Source organism: Pan troglodytes, chromosome 4, assembly GCF_028858775.2.
Source record: "Pan troglodytes isolate AG18354 chromosome 4, NHGRI_mPanTro3-v2.0_pri, whole genome shotgun sequence".
In the NCBI taxonomy this organism is placed as follows: Eukaryota; Metazoa; Chordata; class Mammalia; order Primates; family Hominidae; genus Pan; species Pan troglodytes.
The window spans coordinates 166,394,733-166,422,614 of NC_072402.2; the positions used below are offsets into that span (position 1 = coordinate 166,394,733).

General features: G+C 44.8%; 1 protein-coding gene across 1 annotated transcript in view; it reads right to left on the reverse strand.

Moving 5' to 3' along the window:
• The window catches only part of SLIT3 (slit guidance ligand 3), a 636,015-nt gene that overhangs the window by 55,452 nt on the left and 552,681 nt on the right, over positions 1 to 27,882 (reverse strand). The window contains exons 20-23 of the mRNA XM_016954159.4: positions 26,904 to 27,036; positions 2,831 to 2,899; positions 1,348 to 1,419; positions 671 to 742 (exon numbers count right to left, since the gene is read on the reverse strand). Coding sequence (XP_016809648.2) covers positions 671 to 742; positions 1,348 to 1,419; positions 2,831 to 2,899; positions 26,904 to 27,036 — 346 coding nt within the window. The remainder of the gene's footprint in view (positions 1 to 670; positions 743 to 1,347; positions 1,420 to 2,830; positions 2,900 to 26,903; positions 27,037 to 27,882) is intronic.

Below are 27,882 nucleotides of genomic sequence, written 5' to 3' on the forward strand. Positions count from 1 at the left end.
GCTGCTCAGCCATGCAGGAATGCAGAGGCAGGGCCCTGGTACGGCCAGGTCTCTCAATTTTCCAAAAGAATATAGAGAGTGGGATTTGTGGAAGAAATCTGATATTTAAATGTTGACAGCTTATTAAGCTTTGTGTTCTTAAAAAGACACTCTATGAGCCAACCCCACAATTGCTAACTAATAGCTGTCTGTGAGCTGGACGGGGCCCCTGGGTTTCCAGCTTGTGATCTCTGGGGTAGGAGCTGTTTCCATGCAGAGGTTCACCATGCTGCATTGCCCCTCTGAGGAAACAACTGTCAACAGAATGATCATCGAAACGTGGCTATGACCACACACTATGCTCAATACTAGAGGGTAGAATACAATTGCATATCCTAATCCTCACAAGGGAGGTGCTATTGATCCCATTTTACACATAAAGAAGTAGAAAGTTGAAGGGGCTCAGTGATTTGCTCAAGGTTCCACAGTGGTAGTGCGCTGGACCCTGGGAATGGCGGACTCTCAAAGGTAGCTCTCTCTACTCCACTGAGCAAATAAGGGTGCTGGGTAGGAAGGTGTGTTTGGGGGTGGAGTGGGCTTTGGGCAGAGAGTGGGGAAGGGGAGTGCTTAGTCTGCTTCCTGCTGTCACTCAGCAATGTGTAAGTCAAAATCAGCACATTGGGGTACTCACAGCACTCGCAGGGACCGCAGCCCGTTGAAGGCGTGGACGGGGATGCACCTCAGCCGGTTGTAGCTCAGGATCCTGTGGAAAAGGAGGCACGTGCCCTGTTGTGTCTTTCTATTCTCTACCATGCATAGGTGCACTGTTCACGTTGTGAAACAAAGCAAATGGTTTATCTTTTCAATGTTGATATATTGACAGAACATCCCCTAAAGGGACAAGAAACCTCTTCACCAATCCAGGAAGCGCACTGGCTTTATTTCCTCAGTTTACTCAAGTTCTGTGGCAGGCTGGCTTTCTAACCAGCTTGTTCATCACCTCTCTCTCCTGTCCAATGATGAGTACTCACAATGTGTAAAGCTAATGGGAAATAAATGGGTGTGAGCAAAATATAATTGTGTAGGAAAACCATTTCCGGGAAAGAAAATTCACAAACCACAAAAGGTATTCCTAAGACAGCCTTCTTCAGAAGTGACGAGGTTCTAGTTCCTCTCTAACTGCCTGGACAGTGGAGGGCTTCCTACTTTATCTTCCTTCTGATGATTAAGGTGTATCTTATGCTAGGGCAGCCATAGGCCTGAGGGTCCTTAGGGCAGAGAAACTAGTCCTGCTGGGAGGGAGGGAAAGAGTAACCATCTACTGCTAGGCCCAAGGGCATGATAAACACAGCATCTCAGTGTACTCACAGAGTGGAGAGGTGAGACATGTTACTGAAGGTGTAATTGGTCAGCATGCTGATGCTGTTGTTGCTCAGGTCACTAGGAAAAGTAAAACAGAGGGGTCATGCTTTTGTCTGAGTTGCATCTGTAGGAGGCCATTCCCAAGTATCACACATACCTGCCATCCACCCACTCATCTACCCATCCACCCATCCACCCACCTATTCATTAATTCACTCACTCATCTATCCATCCCGCTGCTGGCCTGTTTATCTACTCTCCTGCTCACCCATCCACTTTCCCATCCATCCGTCCATCCATACATCTACCCACCCACCCACTCACCCATCTACCCCTCACATATTTATCATATTTATCCCACGCAGTCACCTGCCTGCCTGCCCATCCATCCATCCCACCCTCCCTTCCTCCCTCCCACCATCCATCCACCCACTTATCCACTCACTCATCCACCCACTCATTCATCCAAACGGTCATTTTCAATTCAAACACTTATTCAATCATTCAAGCAATTGTCATTCATTTATCCATCTATTCACTTATGCAGCTAGTCAATCATTCAGTTACATGACTATTCATCCATTTCACTGTACCAACAAAATATGATACATATAATAACAATCTCTCCTTGTTTTAGTACTTTTTTCCCCTGATTAATTCTTTTCACTGTTCCTCTATCCCCCTTCTTTTCTGGCATTCATTTACTCCATCTTATCAGGTTCTGTCTTAGGAGGACTGAGGTTGGTGGGGGTGCAGTCCTCTGCCAGCTGCAACCTCGAGCTTCCCTGCGGGGATAAACATCCAGAGCTGTGGCAATGTTAGCTGCACATTAGAATCACCTGGGGAGCTTTTAAATCCTCTGATGCCTGAGTTCCATGCCCAGGTATTCTGATTTAATTGGTCTAGCATGGGCTTGAGCATCAGTAGCTTAAAAAAAATCTGCTCAGGTGATTCCTCTAATCAGCTGATGGTGAGGACCATTGCTTTAGAGCAGTGATTCTTAACTGGGGGCACTTGTGCTCCCTCAGTGACATTTGGCAAGGTCTGAAGACATTTCTGGTTGTCAATACTGGGGGAAGTATTACTGGCATCTAGTGGGTAGAGGCCACAGATGTTGTTAAACATCCTATAATGTCTATGACAGCCTCCCAACAACGAATAATTAACCCCAATGTCCATAGTTCCGAAGTTAAGAAATCCTTATCTAGAGGCTGGTTTCAGGAGTTTATAGGAATCCATCCCACAGAGAGATGGTGTTCTTTCACCTTTTCAGAGAAGGTCTCCTACTTTCCCAAGGGTAATGCTCTCTCATTCTGCAAGATCTCCCACTTTCCCTTTGCAGACTGGCTTCTGGTCCTAAGCAGACAGGCATCTTTCAATTACCACTTGCATCAGCCTGCAGCTCTGTTCTCTCTTACCATCCACTTCAGTTTCCTGAGCGACCCCAGCAGGGAAAAATAAACATCCCACCCAATACTGGGCTCCTTACATAAGTGTCAGGTGTCGGAGGGCAGACAGCTCTCTGGGCACGGCTGTTAAGTGGTTTCCTTCCAGGTACCTGAAAGAGGTGTGGAGAGACAACACCTGAGAAAGAGACACTGTACAAATTCTCACCTTTTCAGAGAAGCCTCCCTGACTTTCCAGGCTGGATTAGGTCCCTCTTTTACTCTTAGAGCCTCCCTCCCCAACTTCAAAGCATTACTATATTTGTCATTTAATATTTATTTGATTATCCAATGAATGACATTTTTTCTCCACTGGACTTATACATTTCATGTTGGCAGGATTCTTGTCTAAAATTGCCCACCGTTGGATCCCCCCGTGGCTGTTTACAGAGCTGATACATAGTAGGTATTCAATAAATATTTGTTTAATAAATAAAGCACTCATTTTATACTCAGCCCTCAAAATATCCTTATGTAGCAGGAAGTCACAGTTGAAGAAAAGTTCAGAGATGTTAAAACACTTGCCCAAGGTCATGCAGCCAGCAAGTGGTTGAGCTAGGACTTGAACCCAGCTCTGACTGTAGTCTTGCCACAATTCCACACTTAGCTTCCAGAAGCTGTTGGGAGAACTGAGCCAGGCATGATTAAGAACCCTAATTCAATGTTGACTATCTCTGATGTACATTTGGAAACTGAGGAAATGGGGGGCTATCTCTGTTGCTGGAGCACTGTACTACAGTTCCCAGCAGAAGGACTACATGGCAGGAGGGGACAGGGGTTCAGAGTGAGGTTGCACCCAACAGATGGGGACTCCTTCCGGACAGGCAAAGGCTGAGCTTAGATCTGCCTGGACTTCAGCATCCTACACTGACCTGCTCACCTAGGATGAGGCCGCCTCCTTAGAGACTCAAGTGTGGCTTAAGATAAGAACGTCTCATTGTAATTATGTAATCATGAATTACAAAGGTTATTCCTACCTATAAATAAAAGTTATTGCTATCCTCAAGTGGGGACAGGCCACCCTTGCTGTAAACCCCTTTCTCCAGGCTTTCTGTTGCTCTCAGGACAAAGCTGAAGAACATTTAAGATGGCTTACAAGAACTGCTTTGATCTCCTTGGTGATCTAAAGCTCCCATAGCATCCTCTCCTATAAGAGTCAACACATAGCCACTGCTGTCCATTTGTCAAGTGTCTGCCTTAAGCTCCATGAGGCTAGACCTAGGTCTATCTCTTGCTAGCCTGGTGCTTCTCAAACTTCAACATACATGCAAATCACCTGGATTTTGCTAGACCACAGATTCTGACCCTAGGTCTGGGGTAAGGTTGGAGAATCTGCATTTCTAATGAGCTCCTGGGTGATGGTGGTGACTGCTGGTCTGCAGACCACATTTTGAGTAATAAGGTGCTAGCACACTACCTGGTGTCCAGTAGACCTACCACAAAATGACTAAATGGGATAGAAATGGGTTAAAACAGAATATGGGTCAAGGTGTCAATGACTGAACCAGCCTTAGCTTTAAGGCCACATTGGAACGTACATTATCTTTAATTGTTTAATTAAGACCAAGTAACTTTCCTCCTATGGCTGGCACCTGGGGACTCTCATGGCACAGGGTGCTGGACTGGACCTAATAAGGTCTTAGGTGGCCATGGCATATTGGACTGATGTCCTTTTGCTTTGATCCTCGATTGTGTACACATTATGGGCCAAGAGCTATGCTAGATCCTGGGAGAAATACAAAGATGAACCAGATTCCATTTCTGTCTCAGGGAGCCTAAAATTCAGTCATGCACATGCTTAGATTGTGCCCTCAGACAGAAAAGCCAAGAGAAATGCATTCATTCATGCATGCATTCATTCAAGCCCAAGTATTTATTGAACGATTATGATGTACCAAGTATCGTATATACTGGTGAATAAGAGCCATAATGCCTGCTTTCAGGCAATTAAAAATCAAATATAGGTGGAGAGGGAGGCAGGGAGGGAGAGGGAGGCAGGGAGGCAGAGGGAGGCAGGGAGGAAGAGGGAGGCAGGGAGGGAGGGAGAGGGAGGCAGGGAGGGAGGGAGAGGGAGGGAGGAAGGGAGGGAGGGAGAGGGAGGCAGGGAGGGAGAGGGAGGCAGGGAGGGAGGAAGGGAGAGGGAGGCAGGGAGGGAGGGAGAGGGAGGCAGGCAGGGAGGGAGGGAGAGGGAGGCAGGGAGGGAGAGGGAGGTAGGGAGGGAGGGAGGGAGAGGGAGGCAAGGAGGGAGGGAGAGGGAGGCAAGGAGGGAGGGAGAGGGAGGCAGGGAGGGAGGGGGAGGGAGGGTGGGAGGGAGGGAGAGGGAGGCAGGGAGGGAGGGTGGGAGGGAGGGAGAGGGAGGCAGGGAGGGAGGGTGGAAGGGAGGGAGAGGGAGGGAGGGAGGGAGAGGGAGGCAGGGAGAGAGGGAGGCAGGGAGGGAGGGAGAGGGAGGCAGGGAGGGAGAGGGAGGCAGGGAGAGAGGGAGGCAGGGAGGGAGGGAGAGGGAGGCAGGGAGGGACGGAGAGGGAGGCAGGGAGGGAGGGAGGGAGAGGGAGGCAGGGAGGGAGGGAGGGGAGGGAGGCAGGGAGAGGGAGGCAAGGAGGGAGGGAGGGAGAGGGAGGCAAGGAGGGAGGGAGGGAGAGGGAGGCAGGGAGGGAGGGAGAGGGAGGCAGGGAGAGAGGGAGGGAGAGGGAGAGAGGGAGGGAGAGGGAGGCAGGGAGGGAGAGGGAGGCAGGGGGAGAGGCAGGGAGGGAGAGAGGGAGGGAGGGAGAGAGGGAGGGAGGGAGAGAGGCAGGGAGAGAGATAGTGCATACAGGAGAGCAAGCAGGCAGATGTATAAAGAAATATAAATTATGAATTGCAATCTGTGCTTTCTTGGGAAGGAGCAAGGAAACACCAAGGGGCTTACTGCAGAAAGATGCAGTTGAAGAGCCAGGTGTGGTGGCTTATGCCTGTAATCCCAATAATTTGGGAAGCCGAGGCATGCGGATCATTTGAGGTCAGGAGTTTGAGATCAGCCTGGCCAACATGGTGAAACCCCCCTCCTAAAAATACAAACAAAACAAAACAAAACAAAAATAAAAACAAAAATACAAAAAATACAGCTGGATGTGGAGGCACATGCCTGTAATCCCAGCTACTCAGGAGGCTGAGGCAGGAGAATCGCTTAAACCCAGGAGGCAGAGGTTGCAGTGAGCCAAGATTGCACTACTACACTCCAGCCTGGGCGACAAAGCAAGACTGTGTCTCAAAAAAAAAAAAAAAAAAAAAAAAAAAGAAAAGAAATATGCTGGCTGGGCACGGTGGCTCACTCTTGTAATCCCAGCACTTTGGAAGGCTGAGGCAAGTGGATCACTTGAGGCCAGGAGTTTGAGAGCAGCCTGGCCAACATGGCAAATCCCTGTCTCTACTAAAAATACAAAAATTAACTAGGTGTGGTGGTGCATGCCTGTAGTCCCAGCTACTAGAGAGGCTGAGGCAGGAGAATCATTTGAACCCAGAAGGCCAAGGTTGCAGTGAGCCGAGATGGTGCCACTGCACTCTAGCCTGGGCAACACAGTGAGACTCCGTCTCAAAAAAAAAGAAAAAGAAAAAAAAGGAAGATGCACAGCTGAGGAGGACATATTTTCAGATGAGGATTGGTAGGTGAAAAGGATGAAGACTTGGAAAGAGCAGGGGAGGTGGAAGAGTCTGGCAAGAATGCAGCCTGTGGACAGTCCAGAGCTTGAGTTCCAAGGCAGAGAAGGCAGGCTGAGGGGCTGAAGTCTCATGGTCCTGGAGAGGACAGTGGGAGACAGGGTAGATCACGCTGAGGCCTTGGAGGTTATTTTATTCAAAGCACAATGAGAGGCCATGACTGCAGACAAGGGCAGAGGCTGGTGTTGCAGAGCTTCCTCAGGCCTCTCATCTGTACTCACCCTCTGCCCTCCCTGCATGAAAGGCTGTGGGGTATTTGCATTCTGAGTGAATGCTTGCCCTACTCCCCAAACAGGGGCAGGGGCTCAGCTGGTGGTGGGAAGGAGCAGACACTGGGAGGGGGTACTTGTCCAGCTTATTCTTTTGGGCAGGGAGACTCTGCTCTGTGCAGGCTGAAGAAGGGGAGGACAAACTGTTGGGCCATCATTCACACACCTGCAGGAAGTGTTCTGTGGACAGTGTGGCTATGGGGAGCTTGGAGGCAGGAGCTGGAGGAATGAGCAGGACAGGCAGAGAAGCGCTGGTCCAGGGAGGATCTCTTCTCCAGGGAGATCTGAGGGAGTTGCTAGGAAGGGGTATGACCTGAGATTGACAGTGGCTTCCCACCTTCTATGCTGCTCATTCTATGCTGCCAGTACTGGGGCCCAAAGACTGGCTCAGTTTGCATGTAAATCTCCAGCTAAACTTCACCACCACCTCAACTAATAATGGTACCCTAAGTCACTGAGGATGTGATTATAGAGACCACTGATCCTATGCCCTGCCGAGGAATTCATACAAAGATCACACTACCACAGGCACTCAAAATCAAACCCAAAGTATCTTAATCAACAACACATATATAGATATATATCCTCAGAGAAAATTCTCCCCTACAAAAGCAATTTCAAACAATTAGAACAAGTGACTGCTACACCAGATGTTCAGAAATCCAAGTAATGACACAGGAAACATGAAACAGCAGGGAAATATGATGCTACCAAAGGACCACAATTGTCCAACAACAGATCCCAATCAAAAAGAATTCCTTGAAATGCCAGGTAAAGAATTGAAAATGTTATTCTTAAAGAAGCTCAATGAGATGCAAGAGAAATCTGAAAACCAACACGAATAAATTAAAAAATCAATGTAGGCTATAAATAAGAAATTTCCAAGGACACAGACATCTTAAAAAAAATAAAAAAGCCAAAGCCCAGGTGCAGTGGCTCAGGCCTGTAATTCTAGCAGTCTGGGAGGCCGGTGGGAGGACTGCTTGAGCCCAGGAATTTGAGACCAGCCTGCGCAACATAGTGAGACCCTGTATTTACAAAAAATAAAAAGTCAGCTGGGCAAGGTAGCATGTGCCTGTGGTCCCAGCTACTAGGGAGGCTGAGGTGGGAGGATTGCATGAGCCTGGAAGGTCAAGGCTGCAGTGAGCTGTGATCACACCACTGCACTTCAGCTTGAGTGACAGAGTTAGACTCTGTCTCAAAAAAAACCAAAGAAACAAAAAAAAAAAGCCAATTGAGAAATTCTGAAACTAAAAAATTAATTGAAGGAAATACAAAATACTTTAGAAAATTTCAATAATAGACTAGAACAAGCAGAAGAAAGAATCTCAGAACTTGAAGACAGGTCTTTTAAAATAATCCAGTCAGACAAAAATAAGGAAAAAAAAATAAAAAGAATGAACAAAGGCTTTGAGATATGTGAGAGTACATAAAGTGACCAAACTTATGAATTGTTGATATTACCAAGGGGGAAAAGAGATCAAAAAGTTTAGAAAACATATTTGAGAAAGTAATTGATGAAAATTTCCCAAGTCTGTCAAGAGAGTTAGACACCCATTTACAGGAGGCCCAGAAATCTTCAGGCAAATACATTGCAAAAAGGATATCACTATAGCATATTATATTCAGAATGTTTAATATAAAAGTGAAATAAAGGATTTTAAAATTAGCAAGAGAAAAGCATGGAGTCATATACAAAGGAAACCCCTCAGACTAACAGAAGACTTTTCACAGAAACCTTACAGGTTAGAAGAGAAATGTGATGGCATTTTCAAAGTGCTGAAAGAAAAAAAAAAACTGTCAGCCCAGAATTTTGTATTCTGCCAAAATAAGTTTTATAAATTAAGGATAAAGTCCTTCCCTGACAAGCAAATACTAAGGGAATTTGCCACCACTAGAGCAACCCTATAGGAAATGTTCAATGAGGTCTTAAATGTGAAAATGAAAGGTCGATATTCACTATCACAAAAAATCATGAAAATATAAAACTCACAGTTCATATAAAACAATTATACAAAGGAAGAAGAGAAAGGAATCAAATGGCAACACCACAGAATTTCACCAAACCACGAAGACAGAAAAAGAAAGAAACAAGGAATTTATAAAACAACTTGAAAACAATCAACAATATGACAGGAACAAAGCCTCACATATCAATACTAACCCTGAATATAAATGGATTAAATGCTCCATCTTAAAGATACAGATTGTCAGAATGGATAAAGAAACATGATCCAACTATATCCTGCCTACAAGAAACTTATCCTTCCCATAAAGACGCAAATAGACTGAAAGTAAAGGGGTTGAAAAAGATATTCCATACAAACAGAAACCAAAAGTGAGCAGGAGTAGCTACACTTATATCAGATAAAAAAGACATATCACATAAAACAGTAAAAAAAAGACAAAAAAGGTCACTAGATAATGACAAAGGGAATAATTCAGCAAGAGGATGTAATAATCCTAAATACATACACAACCAACATTGGAGAACTCAAATAACACAAACAAATAATACTGGACCTAATGAAAGAAACAGACGACAATACAATAATAGTAGGGTCTTGGTAACACCCTACTGACAGCACTAGACAGATCATTGAGACAGAAAATTAACAAAGAAACACTGGACTTAAATTGGACTTTAGGCCAAATGGACTTAATAGACATTTACAGAAATTCTACCCAACAATGACAGAATATACATTGTTTTCACCAGCACATGGAACATTCTCCAAGATAGACCACAAGTTAGCCCACAAAACAAGTCTTAACACATTAAAAAACCTGAAATTATATCAAGTATTTTCTCAGATCACGGTAATTTAAGGCTACAAATCAATACCAAGACAAACTTTTGAAACTATCCAAATACACGGAAATTAAACAGCATGCTCTTGAACAACCACTGGGTCAACAAAGAAATTAAAATTAAAAAAAAATCCAAATGAATGAAAATGAAAAAACAACATACCCAAACCTATGGGATACAGCAAAAGCAGTGCTAAGAGGGAAGTTAATAGCATTGAATACCTACCTCACAAAGGTAGAAAGATCACAAATTAACAACCTAACATCACACCCCAAGAAACTAGAAAAAGAAGAACAAAACAAACCCAAAGTTAGCAGAAGAAGAGAAATAACAAAGATCATGGTGAGACTAAGGATTCTAGTATGAACAACAAAACAGAAAAGAAATAACAAAAATCAGAGCAGAACTAAATGAAATGGGGACCAAAAGGACAATACAAAAGATTAACAAAAGAAAAAGTTGGTTCTTCAAAAAGATAAACAAAATTGATAAATCGCTAGCTAAACTAACCAAGAAAAGAAGAGGGAAGATCCAAATAAATACAATCAGAACTGAAAAAGGAGACATTACAAATGATATTTCAGAAATACAAAAGATCATCAGACTATTATGAACAACTATACAATCACAAACTAGAAAATCTAGAGCAAATGGATAAATTCCCGGAAGCATGCAACCTCCTGAAATTGAACCAGGAATAAGTAGAACTTTTGAACAGTAGACCCCTAATAAGTAGAGAGACTGAATCAGTAATACAAAATATCCCCCCCTAAACTGCCACCAAAAAGCCCAGGACCATAAATCCAAAGATGAATTCATAGCTGAATTCTAACAAGCACACAAAAAACTAGTATTAATCCTCCTGAAACTATTTTTAAAAATTGAGAAGGAAGTAATTCTCCCTTACTCATTCTATGAGGTCAGTATCACCCTAATACTAAAACCAGACAAGGACACAATGAAAAAAGAAAACTACAGGCTAACATCCTGAATGGACAATAGACATAAAAATTCTCAAAAAAAAATACTAGCAAATTGAATCCAAGAGCACATCAAAAAGATAATAGACCATGATCAGGTTGTGATTTATTCCAGGAATGAAAGGATGCTTCAATATACGCAAATCAATAAATGTCCATCACATAAACAGAAATAAGGACAAAAACCATATGATCATCTTAATAGATGCAGAAAAAGCATTTGATAAAATTCAGCATCCCTTCATGATAAAATTTAGCAAACTAGGCATACAAGGAACATACCTCGAATAATAAAGGCTATATACAACAAACCCACAGCCAACATCATCCTTAATGGAGAAAAGTTGAAAGGATTCCCTCTAAGAATTGGAACAAGACAAGAATACCCACTTTGACCACTCTTATTCAGTGTAGTATTGGAAGTCCTCACCAGAGCAATCAGCAAAGAGAAACAAAAGGCATCCAAATTGGAAAAGAGGAAGTCAAATATTTCTGCTGATGATATGATCTTATATCTAGAAAATAAACACTAAATACTTGACCAAAAAACTGTTAGACTTAATAAATGAATTCAGTAAAGTTTCAGGCTACAAAATTAATGTTTAGAAATCAGTAGCATTCCTAAACACCAATAACTATCTAGTCAAGGACCAAATCAAGAAGGCAATCCCACTTACAATAGCTAAGACAAGGACAAAAACAAAGACAAAAACAAAAACAAAGCAAAAACAAAATCCTAGGAATATATTTCACCAAGGAGGTGAAAGATGTCTATCAGGAGAACTACAAAACACTGATGGAAGAAATTGTAGACAACACAAACAAATGGAAAAACATCCCATGCTCATGGATTTGAAGAACTAACGTTGTTAAAATGACCATACTGCCCAAAGCAATCTACAGATTCATTGCAATCCCTACCAAATGACCAATGTCATTTGGTACATTTTTCACAGAATTAGAAAAAAAATCCTAAAATTCATATTCATAATTCAAAGAGCCCAAATAGCCAAAGCAATCCTGAGCAAAAAGAACAAAGCTGGAGGCATCATATTACCTGACTTCAAATTATATTACAAGGCCATAGTAACCAAAACAGCACAGTACTGGTATAAAAGTAGACACATAAATCAATGGTACAGAACAGAGAACCCATAAATAAAGCCACATTCCTACAACTAACTGATCTTCACCAAAGCCAAAAATATACACTGGGGAAATGACACCCTATTCAATAAATGGTGCTGGGAAAATTGGATAGCCATATGATGAAGAATGAAACTGGACTCCTACTTTTCACCATATACAAAAATTAACTCACAATGAATTAAAGGCCCAAATGTAAAACATGCAAATATAAAAATCCTAGAAGAAAACCTAGGAAAAACTCTTTTGGACATTGGCCTAGGCAAAGGATTTATGACTAAGTCCTCAAAGCAAATGTAGTAAAAACAAAAATATAAAAATGGGACTTAAACTAAAAAGCTTCTGCACAGCAAAAGAAACAACAGTAAACAGACAACCTGCAGGATGGGAAAAATATTTTTAAACTATGCCTAAACAAAGGTTTAATATCCAGAAACTATAAGGAACTTGACAAGAAAAAAAAACCATTAAAAAGCGGGCAAAGGATATGAATAAACATTTCTCAAAAACAGACATACAATTGGTCAAACATATGAAAAATGCTCACCATCACTAATCATCAGAAAAATGCCAGTCAGAACCACAGCGAGATACCATATCATATCAGCAGAATGACCATTATTAAAAAGTCCAAAAACAACAGATTTTTGGTGAGAATGTGGAGAAAAAGGAATGCTCATATGCTATTGGTGGGAATGTAAATTGGTACAACCTTTACGGAAAACAGTATGGTGATTTCTCAAAGAACTAAAAATGGAACTACCATTTGATCCAGCAACACCACTACTGGGTAAACACCCAAAGAGAAATAAATAATTACATCCAAAAGACACCTGCACTTGTATATCTATCAAAGCACTATTCACGATAGCAAAGATACGGAATCAACCTCAATGTCCATCAACAGAGGATTGGATAAAGAAAATGTGGTGTATATTCATGGACACAAGGAGGGGAACAACACACACCATGGCCTGTCGAGGGTTGGGATGCAAGGGAAGGGAGAGCATTAGGATAAATACCTAATGCATCTAGGGCTTAAAACCTAGATGATGGGTTGATAGGTGCAGCAAACCACCATGGCACATGTATACCTACATAACAAACCTGTACATTCACACATCTATCCTGGAACTTAAAATAAAAAAAATTAAAAAAAAAAAAGAAAATGTTGAATATCTATATACATGGAATACTACTCAGCCATAAATAAGAATGAAATCCTGTCTTTTGCAGCAATGTGGATGGAACTGGAGGCCATTATCCTCAGTGAAATGACTCAGAAACAGAAAGTCAAATACTATATGTTCTTGCTTATGAGTGGGAGCATGACAATGGGTACACATGGACATACCAAGTAGAATAATGGACACTGGAGACTACAAAAGGTAGGAGGGTGCTGAGGGCTGAAAAACTACCTATTGGGCACAATGTTCAGTATTTGGGTGATGGGTACACTAAAAGCCCAGACTTTACCACAACACAATATATGCATGTAAGAAACCTGTACTTGTACCTCCTAAATATATTGTTTAAAAAGTCAACTGATTGTAGATATTAATTGCATTTACAAAATACCTTCACAGCAACATCTAGACCAAGTATGTGACCAAACAACCGAGCACCACAGCCTACCCAGTTGAGACAGGAAATTAACTGTTAGAGCCCTGCCTCCTGTCTTTGGTTCATCTTTTATCAGACTTTCCCTTGACCTCTGGTTCCAACTCCACTGGCCTTAACCTTCCTAAAATGCCCCATCCCCTCTGGTGGGGGGCAGGTCTTTGTACACACTAGTGTCTCTCCTCCCTCCTTGCCAGGTTAACTCCTACAGATGCATGGATCTCAGCTCCAGCATTAGTTTTTCAATATCAGTTCCCACACCTACCAATGATATTACAGGTGTTCCATGTGCTGGTGATATTACAGAATGTTCCATGTGCTGGTGAAAAGAATGTGTATTCTGTAGTTGTTGGGTAGAATTTCTGTAAATGTCTATTAAGTGCTTTTGGCCTAAAGTTATATAAGACAGCCAAAGCACTGGCTGTCTTTTCATCACAGCGTTTGACCCCCATGGTGACATCTTTCGTGTGATTCTGTGATTAATGTGGGCAGAACCATGTCTGCTTGGCTCACCACAGCATTCTCGCACTCTGCCTGGCAACAGCAGATGCTCAGGAAACGTCATCTGTGTGATGAAAACCCCTGAACTCCTCAGGGAGAGCTGCGTTTGGCATGATGGACCCAAGCACAAGTTGCTTTCAGTGCAGAATGTCCCCGGCGACCTGGCAGCACAGCTCAGAAGACTCAGAATCAAAGCTTTCACATCAGAAATGCAGATGCAGTGGTGGGGAGAGCTCTCTTTGTAGCAAGCCCTTCATGAAAACTCTGAACTCCAAAGTTGTCTGTAGCCTACAGTCCAGGCTCCCAGAGGGACCCTTTCAGGAGACTGCCCTCTTGCCCCACCAGCCTTAGAACTGCCGGAGTGTTTCTGGCAGGTCACCCTTTGCATTTGGCCTGCATTTAAATGCTCTGTTTCAGCCCCAGTGCAAACACACAAGGACACATCTGCCTTGCATGAAACTCCACACAGATCTCTGTGAATGGGTGTTCCCCATTCCTGTTTGGAGCTTTGGGGTGCTGACTGATGCCCCACAAAGAACTCAAACCAGCTGATGTTAATGGAGAGGGAGGGAAGCCACCTTCCCAGAGACTCTGCTCCAGGCCAGAATTTCCACTAGAGTCCTGGAGTGATGTGGGGGCAGCTCAGGGGTCAGGCAGCTGAGGCTCACATCCTGGCTCTACTATCTAAGAGCTGTGTGACCCTGGGTGAAGTACTTAACCTCTTTGAGCTTACATTTAGTCACCTGTAAAACAAAGCTTATAATGATCACCACCTTGATGTGATTCTGAGGATTAAATTTGAGTCTCTGTGAACAGTTCTCAGAGCAGTACCTGGCACACTGGTGGCCAACACATTTTAAATATACATACACACACATACATATAGACAGATAGATACACACACACACACACACACACACACACACATCTCCATCCAATAATACACGTAGCTTATTGAAAGATAATGTTCCTCTTGCTGTTCATTCTCTTCTTCTTCCTCCAGGGTAGTATTTCTAAAATGAGAATTGGATCATGCCACTTAAAATTCTTCCTGGATTCCTGCATTTCTCTTGGAGTCAGCTCTCCCTATACCTACAAGAACTTACATATCCCTTCTCAAGCTTTCAGCACACATCACCCTCTTTGTCATCCTATTTGCTCCATCTCACAGCCTTCTTGGTTTCTTGAATTTAAGATCTTTCCACCTTGAGGTCTTCATAAAACATGTTCTTTCTACTCTGTTTCCCTCCTTTACTTTCCTGGGAAATCCCCCTCTACTCCTGGTGTGAAATGCCTGATCTGGTCAGTTTTCTTATGGTGTTTCTCCCCTACTCTAAGTTTCTGAGAAAAGGGATCTTATCTGTCATGGTAGCCACTGTACCTTCAGCTGCTACCACAGTGTGTGGCACAATGAACTCAATGAATGGAAGGGAGCCTTCTCAGTTCTTGGCCTGTGCTCAGGCCGCCCACGGCCCCTCCCATAGATGGCTGTCACTGTCCAATAGTGCGGAGAAGTGTCCTCTACTGGTGCCATCTGCTGAGGTCTTCTCTGGGCCAGGGCCTGTGCCAGGACTCATAAGTGCTGCTGTGCCCAGAGCTGGTCCACTCTCCAAAGATGTGATCGACCCCTCCAGCTGGCTGGAGGCACATTCCAGTCTCTCTCCCTGGGCCAGAGAATGTCAAGGATGTAGTCAGTGCTGGGCAGTTGTTCTATTAAGTGCTCTGGGGAGCGTGGGGGATATAAAAGGCAGCAGGCTCTTCTCGGGCAGCAGCTTGCCTTGCTAGAGAAGGCCCAGCTGTCAGGATGGACATAGCCGGAACCACTGACAGGTACCTATAGCCTCATGGCAGGGCGCCTGGGCTTGCCTCCTCCCTGCTGCAATGCAGAGGTCAGTTTTCAGGAGGACCCGTGTAAGTCCCCGGCAAGCCAGGCCACTGGGCAGAACACATAGGGACCTGGGTTTCTGCCACAGGGAGGACTTGGGGTCAGATGGACCTGGGCTTGAGTCTATACTCTGCTGCTTATTGGCAGTGTGGTCGTCAAAAATTATTCAACCTTCAGTAGCTCCGGTTATCTCATCTGCAAAATGAGAATAATGACACTTGCCTTGAAGAGTTGTTAGCAGGGTGAAATGAGATTACCTATTAAGAAAACCCAGCACAGCACTTGGTACACAGTAAATGCTCTAGAAATGGTGGCTGTGGTGGTTTGTAGCATAGACAGGACATTCTTGCTTGCTTTCTTAAAGGCCAGGTGGGCAGAGCTTCCTGGATTCCTCCCTTCCCAGAGCACATATTGCCTGAGCCACTCCCTTGTGCTTGTCACCTGCTGCGTCGCACTCCCCCTTCTCCTGCCTGCATGTCTCCCCCATAAAACTATGGATGAGGACCAAGTGCCACTGAGCTTTCTGGACCCCAGAACTCCATCCCCTAACTCCTTGGAACCCACACAGTGCCAGGCCAGGTCCTTCTTGCTTCTTCAACCAGTGCATTCTTGTCATCACCTCTTGCCACACTCACTCTCAGAGAGTTGCATCTCAGCCCTGTGCCCTCCTACCTCCTGGTTGAGCCCCATCCTTTTCCTGTCTCCTGTCAGTGCTGTGTGCGCACACACACACATGCACATGCATTTGCACACTGCCAGCCTGCTTCCCACGGTGTTCTCAGACCCCGCATCCTAATACAAATCCTTTCTTCCAATAGTTGTGCCTGGAGCTATGTCATCCTTCCCCCCTCTTTTCCTTGGGATATCAAGTTATAGGACAACAAATCCATGCTCATTGTCCTTAGACCAAAAATATATGTCTAAACATCATGGATATTAACCAGGGGTGGATATGGGGGAAAGCTGTTCACCAGCACTGGATTCTGCATTTCTTCTCTAACCGTTATGAAGATGTAGGCTTTGCAGAGTTTGTTTCCAGAACCAGGAAACCTGATGTTTGTAAACATTTCTATAAATGGAAGCAAGCAGATTTTTAGGTTTCAGTTCTAAAATAGTGAGGTAAGCATGAATTTAAAAGGACAGTTGCACGGCAATAATTGTACTTTCTGAAGGCAGTGAGGCCCTACCTTCACAGAGAGTATTCTGGTGACTTTGAGGGCTGAGATGTCCTGTATTTGCTTCTGTCCTGCTTTCCATAAGATTCTGTAAGCTTGCCTTTTAAATTAGGAACTTCGTGCTGACTTAGAGCAGTTATCTCTCTCTATCCATTGCCCGCCAATGTGTAATGACCAGAGTGGTTCTCAAAGTGTCATCCATAGACCCCGGGGGTCCCTGAGGCTTTTTCAGGGGTCTATGAGGCCAAAACTATATTTACAATAAGGTTAAAATGTTATTTTCCTTTTGCCCTGTGTTGACATTTGCACTGATGGTACAAAATTAGTGGAGGGTAAAACTGCTGGCACCTCAGCATGAATCAGGACATCGCTACCAAATGAAACTGGCGGTCACTGTATTCTTCAACTCTGTGCACTTGCAGGTTTTACCAAAACCAGGAATGCCCTTGATGAAGTACCAAGAATTATTGTTTGTATTAACGTTCAACTCTTGAGCACACATTCCTTTAATGTCCCTTATGACAAAATGGGAGATGTACACACACAGCATGTTGGTTGTCTAGAGAAAAGTACCTGTGTAATTGAGTTGCAAGCTGAACTAGCTGGCTTTTACATTTTTTCATGGAACACTGTTTTTACCTAAAAGAAAGACTGGCAAACTCATTATTCAGACATGGCTATTTAGTAGATAATTTCTTGAAAATGAACAAAGTAAGCCCATCACTTTAAAAAAAAGCAACTCACAGGCTGGGCACGGTGGCTCATGCCTGTAATCCCAGCACTTTGGGAGGCCGAGGCAGGTGGATCACAAGGTCAGGAGATCGAGACCATCCTGGCTAACACCCCGTCTCTACTAAAAATACAAAAAATTAGCTGGGTGCGGTGGCGGGCGCCTGTAGTCCCAGCTGCTGGGGAGGCTGAGGCAGGAGAATGGCGTGAACCCGGGAGGCGGGGCTTGCAGTGAGCCGAGATGGCGCCACTGCAGTCTGGCCTGGGTGAAAGAGCAAGACTCCATCTCAAAAAAAAAAAAAAAAAAAAAAAGCAGCTCACAGTATTTGTTGCCAATGATAAATTCGTGCTTCCAAGTAAAAATTAAAATTTTGGAAAACTTTTCACTGCCACATTGAGCTTAACAACTTTCCCTCACTTAAAAGACTTTTCTGATGAGATCAGCGGTGATATCAAAGGACATTATTTTAAAAATATATTGTATAATGAAATGTGTTAGCATTTGGAAGATCTGCATAACTCAGTGAACCGATATTTTTCCATTGACCAACACATGATATTACAAGACCGTGCATGGGGAAAGTTCCATTCAAAGCATAAGACAGATGTGTAGAGTTACGTAACAGAGGACCAAAGGTTCACTGGTACAAGTGCAGTTCCACACTACAACTAGCCTTTAAGAAAATGCCACTTGTTGAGCTTTGGTCTTTATCAAAGAAGAACACCCATAATTACCTGAAAAGACTATTAAAGTATTCCTCGCTTTTTCTTTCTTTTTATTCTTTTTTTTTTTTTGAGATAGAGTCTCACTCTGTCACCCAGGCTGGAGTGCAACGGCACAATCTCAGCTCACCACAACCTCTGCCTCCCAGCTTCAAGTGATTCTCCTGCCTCACCCTCCCAAGTAGCTGGGATTACAGGCGCCCACAACCACGTCTGGCAAATTTTGTATTTTTAGTAGGGACGGGGTTTCTCCATTTTGGTCAGGCTGGTCTCGACCTCAGCTGATCCACCCACCTCGGCCTCCCAAAGTGCTGGGATTACAGGCATGAGCCACTGCACCCGGCTCCTCCCTTTTCAAATACATTTCTGTGTGAAGCCGAATTTCTTATCCTTCACCCAAAAAGCATACCACAACAAAGTGAATGGTGAAGCAGATATGAAAATTGAGCTGTCTTCTGGGAAGCTAGATATTAAAAAGATTTGCAAAAATATAAAACAATGAAACTCTTCTCACCTGCATTTCTTTTGGTTTGTCTTAAAAATGTGCTTTTTATATAAACATGTCATGGGTATATAATTGTTACTTTTAAATGGAATTAATGCATATTTTAACATTTTCTCAGTGTTAGTAATATGATCAATATCAATAGCTATAACCCACATAAACACAGGTTCTTGGAGTCCTGGATGCTTCTGAAAAGCACAAAGGAGTCCTGAGACCTAAACATTTAAGAGCCTCTGGTGGAATGGGCATGAGCACAGGATTTGGGGTCAGACAAAGAGGGCAACTGGTACTGTAGCCCTACTTCAAAGAGCACTTGCAAGACTGAATGTGAGAATGAGGCTCAGTTTGGCTTGACTCACCCAGGGTAGAACTGAAAGGAGATTGTGAGAGAAGCGCCAGTGAGGGTTAATAGAGAGCTGACTGGAGAAAAAAATCACCTCCTGCTCAGATGGCATTGCTGGGGTCTTGCATGCTTGCAACAGACTCTCACACTCTGCCCTTTAGAGAAATGCTGGGCAACTTTGTTTTTGTTTTTTCTTGGTGAATTAAACTTAATTTTGTTTTGTAAGCTGGCAGCTCTGCCTGAGATAACTAATGATACCCAAGGGAGCTGAAAAGCTTGCATTGGAAACCCTGGATCTGGACTCAGCCAATGTCTCTGAACCAGAGGCTCCCAGCCATAATTCTCCGGGTCTGCCAGCTTTCACTTTCTTTGACACTCATTCTCCTGCTTACCCCCCACCCTCCACCCCAGGAAGACAGTTTGGGGAAAGAAGTGAGGGCGGCCTTCCTCGGTGCAATTTGGAAGCCATGCCTGGCCAAGGGAAGTGATACCATTTCCAAATCAGAAAATCAGGTCTCCTCCCAAAGTGCTGAAGTTTACTTTATAATTGCAGCCAATTATCTTTGTTATTTCAGTTTTCGTTCCATGAGCTTTGGGGAAAAGCATTCACGGGCTATCGTCATGGCATTTCTGTCCTTTGACATGTGTCACTTGGCACTCAATTGGCCCAGGAAGGAGAGTATAACTGGGTCATTCTCTGCAGCCCCGTCCCATGGCACAGCCCGGTCCAAGGGAAGGGCAGGAAGCTCACTGCACGCGGGGGCATTTTTGTACACAGAATTTCAAGGGCATGACCCCAGCTCAAACTCACGGTGGACATGAACTTTTTAGCAACTGTCAAGACCTCCCTTCCTTCCCCTGGGCTGGCAGCCCTAGTTTCAGTTTTTCTGAGCATTGGGAAATGCCTGGAGCCACAACACACACTCAAGAATCCATGTGCCTCCAGGCACGGAGGCTCATGCCTGTAATCCCAGCACTTTGGGAGGCCGAGGCGGGTGGATCACAAGGTCAGGAGATTGAGACCATCCTGGCTAACACGGTGAAACCCCGTCTCTACTAAAGAATACAAAAAATTAGCTGGGCGTGGTGGCAGGCACCTGTAGTCCCAGCTACTCGGGAGGCTGAGGCAGGAAAATGGTGTGAACCCGGGAGGCAGAGCTTGCAGTGAGCTGAGATCACACCACTGCACTCCAGCACTCCAGCCTGGGCGACAGAGCAAGACTCGGTCTCAAAAAAAAAAAAAAAAAGAAGACAAGACAGATTCAGAGAGGAATGCCTGCTACCGGTTAGTTGCTGTGCTTAACTCTGGAGGGGGAAAGAAAACAAACAGTGAATGAGACACAATTGCTGCCCTCAGGGAGCTCTTGGTCTAAGAAGGGGAAATAAGTAAATAAGCAGCTACAATGCAGGGCGATACCTGAAAGAAGAGCCATGGGGATACAAGTGAGAGGCACCTAACCCAGTCTTAGCCACCCAAAAGGCTTTCTGAAAGGAAGGTTAATAATCAGCACTGACATTCATCAAACCGTGACTATGTGCTGCACAAAGGGCTAAGTGCTTTAGTTATGTTATCTTAGTCACCCTCTGCCTTGTGAAGGATAGACCGCTGTTATCCCCATTTCACAGATCAGTAAATAGAGGCTGAATGAGATTAAGTAACTTGCCCAAAGTGATGCAATCAGTAGGTAGTAAAGTTGGAATTTAAACCCAAGACTATTTGTTTTCAGAATCACTCCTCTTAACTTGGGCTTCCAGGACTGACACTGAGAAACCAGAGGGGGTTACCTAAGTAGGGATGGCAGCGAAGAACATTCTAGGCCGGGAGAATATAAATGCCCTGGACAGAGGCCCTGAAGTCAGGAAAGGCATATGCATTGGGGGAATCACAAGAAGCTACAGGTGTGGCTGCAATGTGGCTTCTGGGGGCAGGAGTGGGAAGAGATGCTGCTGAGTAGCCCCAAGGCACAGGCAGAACCAAGGCTGGGACTCACCTCTGGGCTCCTAGCCCAGTGCTCTTTCTACCACATTCTACCTGCTTCCCCATCGCAGGCTAGCATGTTTTTATCTGCACCCATTTCAGACTGGAGGGAGCTGGCCTATGTAAAAATGAGGTGTTTTCTTCCTCACCCAGAGAGGCCTCTGATGGGAATTGAGGAGTGGGGTGAAATGGAAGATGCAGAGAGAAAGGGGACAGGCGCTGACCACTATGCCAAAATGCAATGTCTCCTCTGCAGTCCTGGAATCAGGTCACAGGACTCACCACGGCCTTTGAGACATACAAGCTGCACACTTTCAGGCTTCTACCCTATGTGGGTAACTCCCAGGGGACTGGCCCCAAAATCCACTCAAAAACATAGAGGAGGAGTCATGACAGTGATAACAATCATCATAGCTAATGTGACTGAGTGCTTCTGAACCACTGGCATCTGGTCTTTTAATCCTCACAGCTAGCTTACAAAGTGGTATATTAGCTTTCCTCCTGGGCAAAGAGGAAGAAAATCAGCTCAAACCACCTTAAGCATAAAGAGAATTTATCAACTCAGGTAACTGAAGAAGGCACTGGAAGATACCGGGCTCCAGGGCTGGATGCACGTACTGCAATTATAATGTCAGAATGTGTCTGTTATCCCAGCACTTTGGGAGGCTGAGATGGGCAGATCCCAAGGTCAAGAGATCGAGACTATCCTGGCCAACAGGGTGAAACACCATCTCTACTAAAAAAAAAATACAAAAATCAGCTGAGCGTGGTGGCATGCGCCTGTAGTCCCAGCTACTGGAGAAGCTAAGCCAGGAAAATGGCATGAACCCTGGAGGTTCACGTCATGTGCTAGTCTAAGAAACTGGCATGTTCAAGTTCTGTCCCCAGAGGCGTTATTAGAAGGGCAGATCAAAGCAACTCTGGAGGAGTCTGGGTCGCGTTCTGTCACTTACATCTGAGGGTACTGCGTACCTTGTTTTATTGCACTTTGCTTTATTGCACTTTGTAGATATTGTGTTTTTTAAAAATTGAAGGTTTATGGCAATCCCACCGCAAGCAAGTCTATTAGTGCCATTTTTCCAACAGCATATCTGACTTCATGTCTCTGTGTTACATTTTGGTAATTCTCACAATATTTAAAACTTTTTCACTATTATAATACTTTTATGGTGATCTGTGATCAGTGGTCTTTGATGTCTTTATTGTAATTGTTTTGAGGCACCACGAACCATGCCCATCAAAGATGATGAATTTAATTGATAAATGTTGTGTGTGCTCTGACTGCTCTACCAACTAGCTGTTCCCTGTCTCCCTCTCCTCGGACCTCCCTATTTCCGGAGACACAGTACAATATTGAAATTGGGCCAACTAATAACCCTACAATGGCCTCTAAGAATCACACATCTCTCACTTTAAATCAAAAGATAGAAATGATGAAGTTTAGTGAGGAAGACATATCAAAAACGAAGACGGATCAAAGCTAGGCCTCTTGGACCAAATAGCCGAGTTGTGAACGCAAATAAAAAGTTCTTGAAGAAAATTAAAAGTGCTAGTCCAATGTACACATGAATGATGAGAAAGACTTATTGCTGACATGCAAAAACTTTTAGCGGTCTGGATAGAAAAATCAAACCAGCTAAACATTCCCTCAAGCCAAAGCCTAATCCAGAGCAAGGCCCTAACTCTCCTTAATTCTGTGAAGGCTGACAGAGGTGAGAAAACTGCAGAAGAAAAGTTTGAAGCTAGCAATAGTTGGTTCATGAGGTTTAAGAAAAGAAGCTGGCTGGGCGCAGTGGCTCACACCTGAAATCCCAGCACTCTGGGAAGCCGGGGCGGGTGGATCATGAGGTCAGGAGATAGAGACCATCCTGGCTAACATGGTGTAACCCTGTCTCCACTAAAAATACAAAAAATTAGCCGGGCGTGGTGGCGGGCTCCTGTAGTCCCAGCTAAGGGGGAAGCTGAGGCAGGAGAATGGCATTAACCCAGGAGGTGGAGCTTGCAGTGAGCCGAGATTGTGCCATGGCACTCCAGCCTGGGTGAAAGAGCGAGACTCCATCTCAAAACAAAACAAAACAAAACAAAACAAAACAAAACAAAAGAAGCTATCTTCATAACAGGAAAGTGTAAAGTAAAGCAGCAAGTGCTGACGGAGAAGCTGTAGCAAGTTATCCAGATGATCTAGCTAAGATAATTGATGAAGGTGGCCACATTAAACAACAGATCTTCTGTGGAGACAAAATAGCCTTTTATTGAAAGAAGTTGCCATCTAAGACTTTCACAGATAGAGAAGAGAAGTCAATGCCTGGTTTCAAAGCTTCAAAGGGCAGGCTGACTCTCTTGTTAGGGGCCACTGCTGACGGTGACTTGAAGTTGAAGTCAATACTCATTTACTGTTTTGAAAATCCTAGGGCTTTTATTATGCTAAATCTACTCTGCCTGTGTTGTAGAAATATAGCAACAAAGACTGGATGATGGCATGTCTGTTTATGTCATATTTTGCTGAATATTTTAAGCCCATCGTTGAGACCTGCTGCACAAACATAAAGATTTCTTTCAAAATATTACTGCTCACTGACAATGTACCTGGTCATCTAAGAGCTCTCATGGAGATGTACACACAGATTAATGTTGTTTTCATGTCTGCTAACATAACATCCATTCTGCAGCCCATGGATCAAGGAGTAATTTCAACTTTCAAGTCTTATTATTTAAGAACTATATTTTGTAAGGCCATAACTGCCATAGATGGTGATTCCTCTGTGGATTTGGGCAGACTAAACTGAAAAGCTTTTGGAAAGGGTTCACTGTTCTAGATGCCATTTGAACATTTGTGATTCATGGTAGGAGGTCAAAATAGCAACATTAATAGGAGTTTGGAAGAAGTTGATTCCAACCATATGGATGACCTTGAGGGGTTCAAGACTTCAGTGGAGGAAGTAGCTGCAGATATGGTGAAAATAGTGAGAACTAGAATTAGAAGTGGAGCCTGAAGATGTGACTGAATTGCTGCAATCTCAGGCTAAAACTTGAGCAGATAAGGAGTTGCTTCTTATAGATGAGGAAAGAAATTGGTTTCTTGAAATGGAATCTACTTTTGGTGAAGATGCTGTGAACGTTGTTGAAATGACAACAAAGGATTTAGAATATTATATAACCTCAGTTGATAAAGCAGTAGCAGGATTTGAGAGGACTGACTCCATTTTTTTTTTTTTTTTTTTTGAGACAGAGTCTCACTTTATTGCCCAAGCTGGAGTGCAGTGGCACGATCTTGGTTCACTGCAACTTCCACTCCCCAGGTTCAAGCCATTCTCATACCTCAGCCTCCCCAGTAGCTGGAATCACAGGCGTATGCCACCATGCCCTATAATTTTTGTATTTTCAGTAGAGATGGGGTTTCACCATGTTGGCCAGGTTGGTCTCGAACTTCTGACCTCAAGTGATCCACCTGCCTTGGCCTCCCAAAGTGCTGGGATTACAGGCGTGAGCCACCGCGCCTGACCTTGACTCCAATTTTAAAAGAACTTCTACTATGGGAACATGATGTTAAACAGCATTGTGTACTGCAGAGAAATCTTTCATGAAGAAAGAGTCCATCGATGTGACAAACCTCACTACTGTCTTATTTTAAGAAATTGCCATAGCCACCCAATGTTGGCCACCACCACCCTGATCAGATAGCAGCCATCAACATCAAGACAAGACCCCCCACTAGGAAAAAGATTACAACTCGCTGGAGGCTCAGGGGATCATTAGCATTTTTTTAGCAATAAAGCATTTTTGAATTAAGGTATGTACACTGGTACACTGGTTTTTTTCCAACACAATGAGATTGCACACTTAATAGACTACGGTATAGTATAAACATAACTTCGATATGCACTGGGAAACCAAAACATTTGTGTGACTTGCTTCATTGCAGTTTGTGCTTTATGGTGGTCTGGAACTGAACCCACAATATCTGCAAGGTATGCCTGTACGTGCTAACCTGGCCCAGAAAAGGGGATGTGCATGGGGCCTGGCAAGAGAGATGTCAAAGTCAAGCATCAGATGTGTGTGGGTGTGGTGTGGTGATGTGTGGTGATGTGTGGGGTGGTGGTGTGGGTGTGGTGGTGTGTGGTAGTGTGTGGTGTGTGAGTGTGGTGGTGTGTGGTGTGTGAGTGTGGTGGTGTGTGGTGTGGGTGTGGTGGTGTGTGGTGGTGAGTGTGGTGGTGTGTGGTGTGGGTGTGGTGGTGTGTGGTGGTGTGAGTGTGGTGGTGTGTGGTGTGTGAGTGTGATGGTGTGTGGTGTGGGTGTGGTGGTGTGTGGTGTGTGAGTGTGGTGGTGTGGGTGTGGTGGTGTGGGTGTGGTGGTGTGTGGTGTGGTGGTGTGTGGTGTGGGTGGGGTGGTGTGTGGTGGTGTGCGGTGGTGTGGGTGTGGTGGTGTGTGGTGGTGTGTGGTGTGTGAGTGTGGTGGTGTGGTGGTGTGGTGGTGTGTGGTATGGTGGTGTGTGGTGTGGTGGTGTGTGGTGTGGGTTTGTGGGTGTGTTGCTGCTCAGGCACTTAAGCTGTTCCCGTTGCCTCTCCCTCGCTCTGCCCGCTCCCATACAGGGCCTTTGCTTATGCAGCAACTTCAGCCAGAGCACTGCCTCCTCCCTCCTAGTGACCTGCCCCTCACCCCTCAGATTGCAGCTCTAGCATCATTTCACCAGGGCAGCTTTCTCAGAGCTTCATGTCTCTGTCACACTTCTCACTTTGCGTGTCCTAGCAACCTTGTACCTCTCTTTTTGTAGCATTTTTCAGTTGTCACTTCGCATGTGCATCTGCAATGATCGAGTGAATGTCTGCCTTCCTTAATAAACCACGAGCCCCGTGAGTGTAGGGGTCACACCCATTTTGCTCGCCATTGTCTCTCCAATGTGAGCAGAGTACTTCATACCCGAGAAACCTGGTCAATATGCGTTGAGTGGATGAGTGAAGGAGTGGATGGATGCGAGTGTGCACATGGTGTGTGTTGGTTGTGTGAGTGTGTGGTGCTCCTCTGGTCCTAGCTGCAGTGCTCTTGGTGCATTCCAGGGAGGCCCCCTCAATGGGGGACCGTGCCTTGTCCTTCTGTCTGTGCTTTCCTGGGGGGCAGAAATACGATTTTCTCCATAATATTAAGAGCCCTGGGAGTTTCTGGTGCAGAAACAGGACCTGAGGAGTCAGTGGCAGGAGCTCGGGTTGTGGAATAAGAAAGCTCCTGTTCTGAGAATGAATGGGACTCAGAGCTAAGACCTCATCTGTGAAATGGGGCCGCATGCTTGACAGGGCTGTTTGAACGTGGAATAGGATCCTATTCAGAAAAGTGCTTTGTAAGCCACGGTGCCCGCTGGACAATGTTTTCACAATTATCCTGCACTGCTGCCGGGATCAGACTGAGAGACTGCTGAGGAGTCTTAGGAAGAGGGTGTACAGAGCAGAGGTTTCAGGGGTGATACGGAAAATGAGGCAATAACCCTCCCACTTATATTCAGGGTATCTTTAGGAATTACAGGGTCAGAGACTCCTCCTCTGCCAGGCAGAGGCACTGGGGGGAGCCGTGTTTCCTGTGCCCTTGTCAAAGCCCATGGCTGCCATCTTGGTGAGGGCTCCATTGCCATCTTGCTGGGATCCATTCAAGTAGGGTCTCCCCCGGGCAGTTTCGCCATGTTGCCTTGCTTGAGATTCTGGGGTAAAGTATGGAGGATGCTGCTGGTGGTGAGATGACAGGGTGCTTGGAGGCAGCTGGGGGTACTTACAGCTCGGTCACATCCTTGGGCATGCCTTTGGGGAGGGCGCGGAGCCCCTTGTTGCTGCATCGCACCACTGTCTCCATACAGGTGCACTGCTCCGGGCAGCGCGGGCTCAGCTGGCAGCTACTCTCGTCGTTGCCTGTGGAGAGCCCCAGAGAGGGTGAGGGTTGTGGGAGATAAGCCCCACTAGGGGGAGCCAGTGAGCAAGGCTGCGTGTTCTCCACAAAGACAAGTTGTCCCCTGTCCCCGCTGTGTTCTAGAACCAGGAATAGGGTACCCGCTGGTCTCATCCGTGGTTGGCGGGTGTCGCCTACCTTTTACCTCATTTGACATAAGATGAAGACCATCAAGGAGGCTCAGCAAGAATAACAGGAAAGAGGTCACCGTTAACCATATCAGGAATAAGCCGAATTGATTGAAGGAGTGGTCAGGGGGAGGGGGGCAGAGCCTTGTCTTTTCCCTTCCTCTTTCTCCTTTCTTTCTCTGCTCCCACAACTACACAGTCCCTCTGGGGTGTTCAGTATGTCCCAAGCCTCCATTATGCCTTAATCTCAGTTAATTATCTGTCTCTAGATAACCCAAAGTTGATCAAGTAAAGAACTGTGCTGGCTTGAATTTATGCAAATAAATATGCCCTCTGGGATCCTGAGAACCAAAGCCTCAGATATCCATATCCCCAGCCAGTGACAAGACTTTTCTTGAAGTCTGTTTCTCATGAGTACATACTGAGTCTCGTCATGATGCTGACAGGAAGACTGAGGCCAGGGCTCCCATGTACAGTTGTATAGGTTGTGCACTCCACAAGGGTGCCATATCATTTAAGGGGCACCAATCTCACTGTGGACATGACAGATGAGTATATTTGGTACAACAGTGTTCTCATAGATGGCAGTATCTTGTTTTAATGGGCAGGTGTCTTGTCTTAATGAAATCAATATATTATGACAGATTTCTAACTGATGGAAGTAAAATGACTGCTGAAATG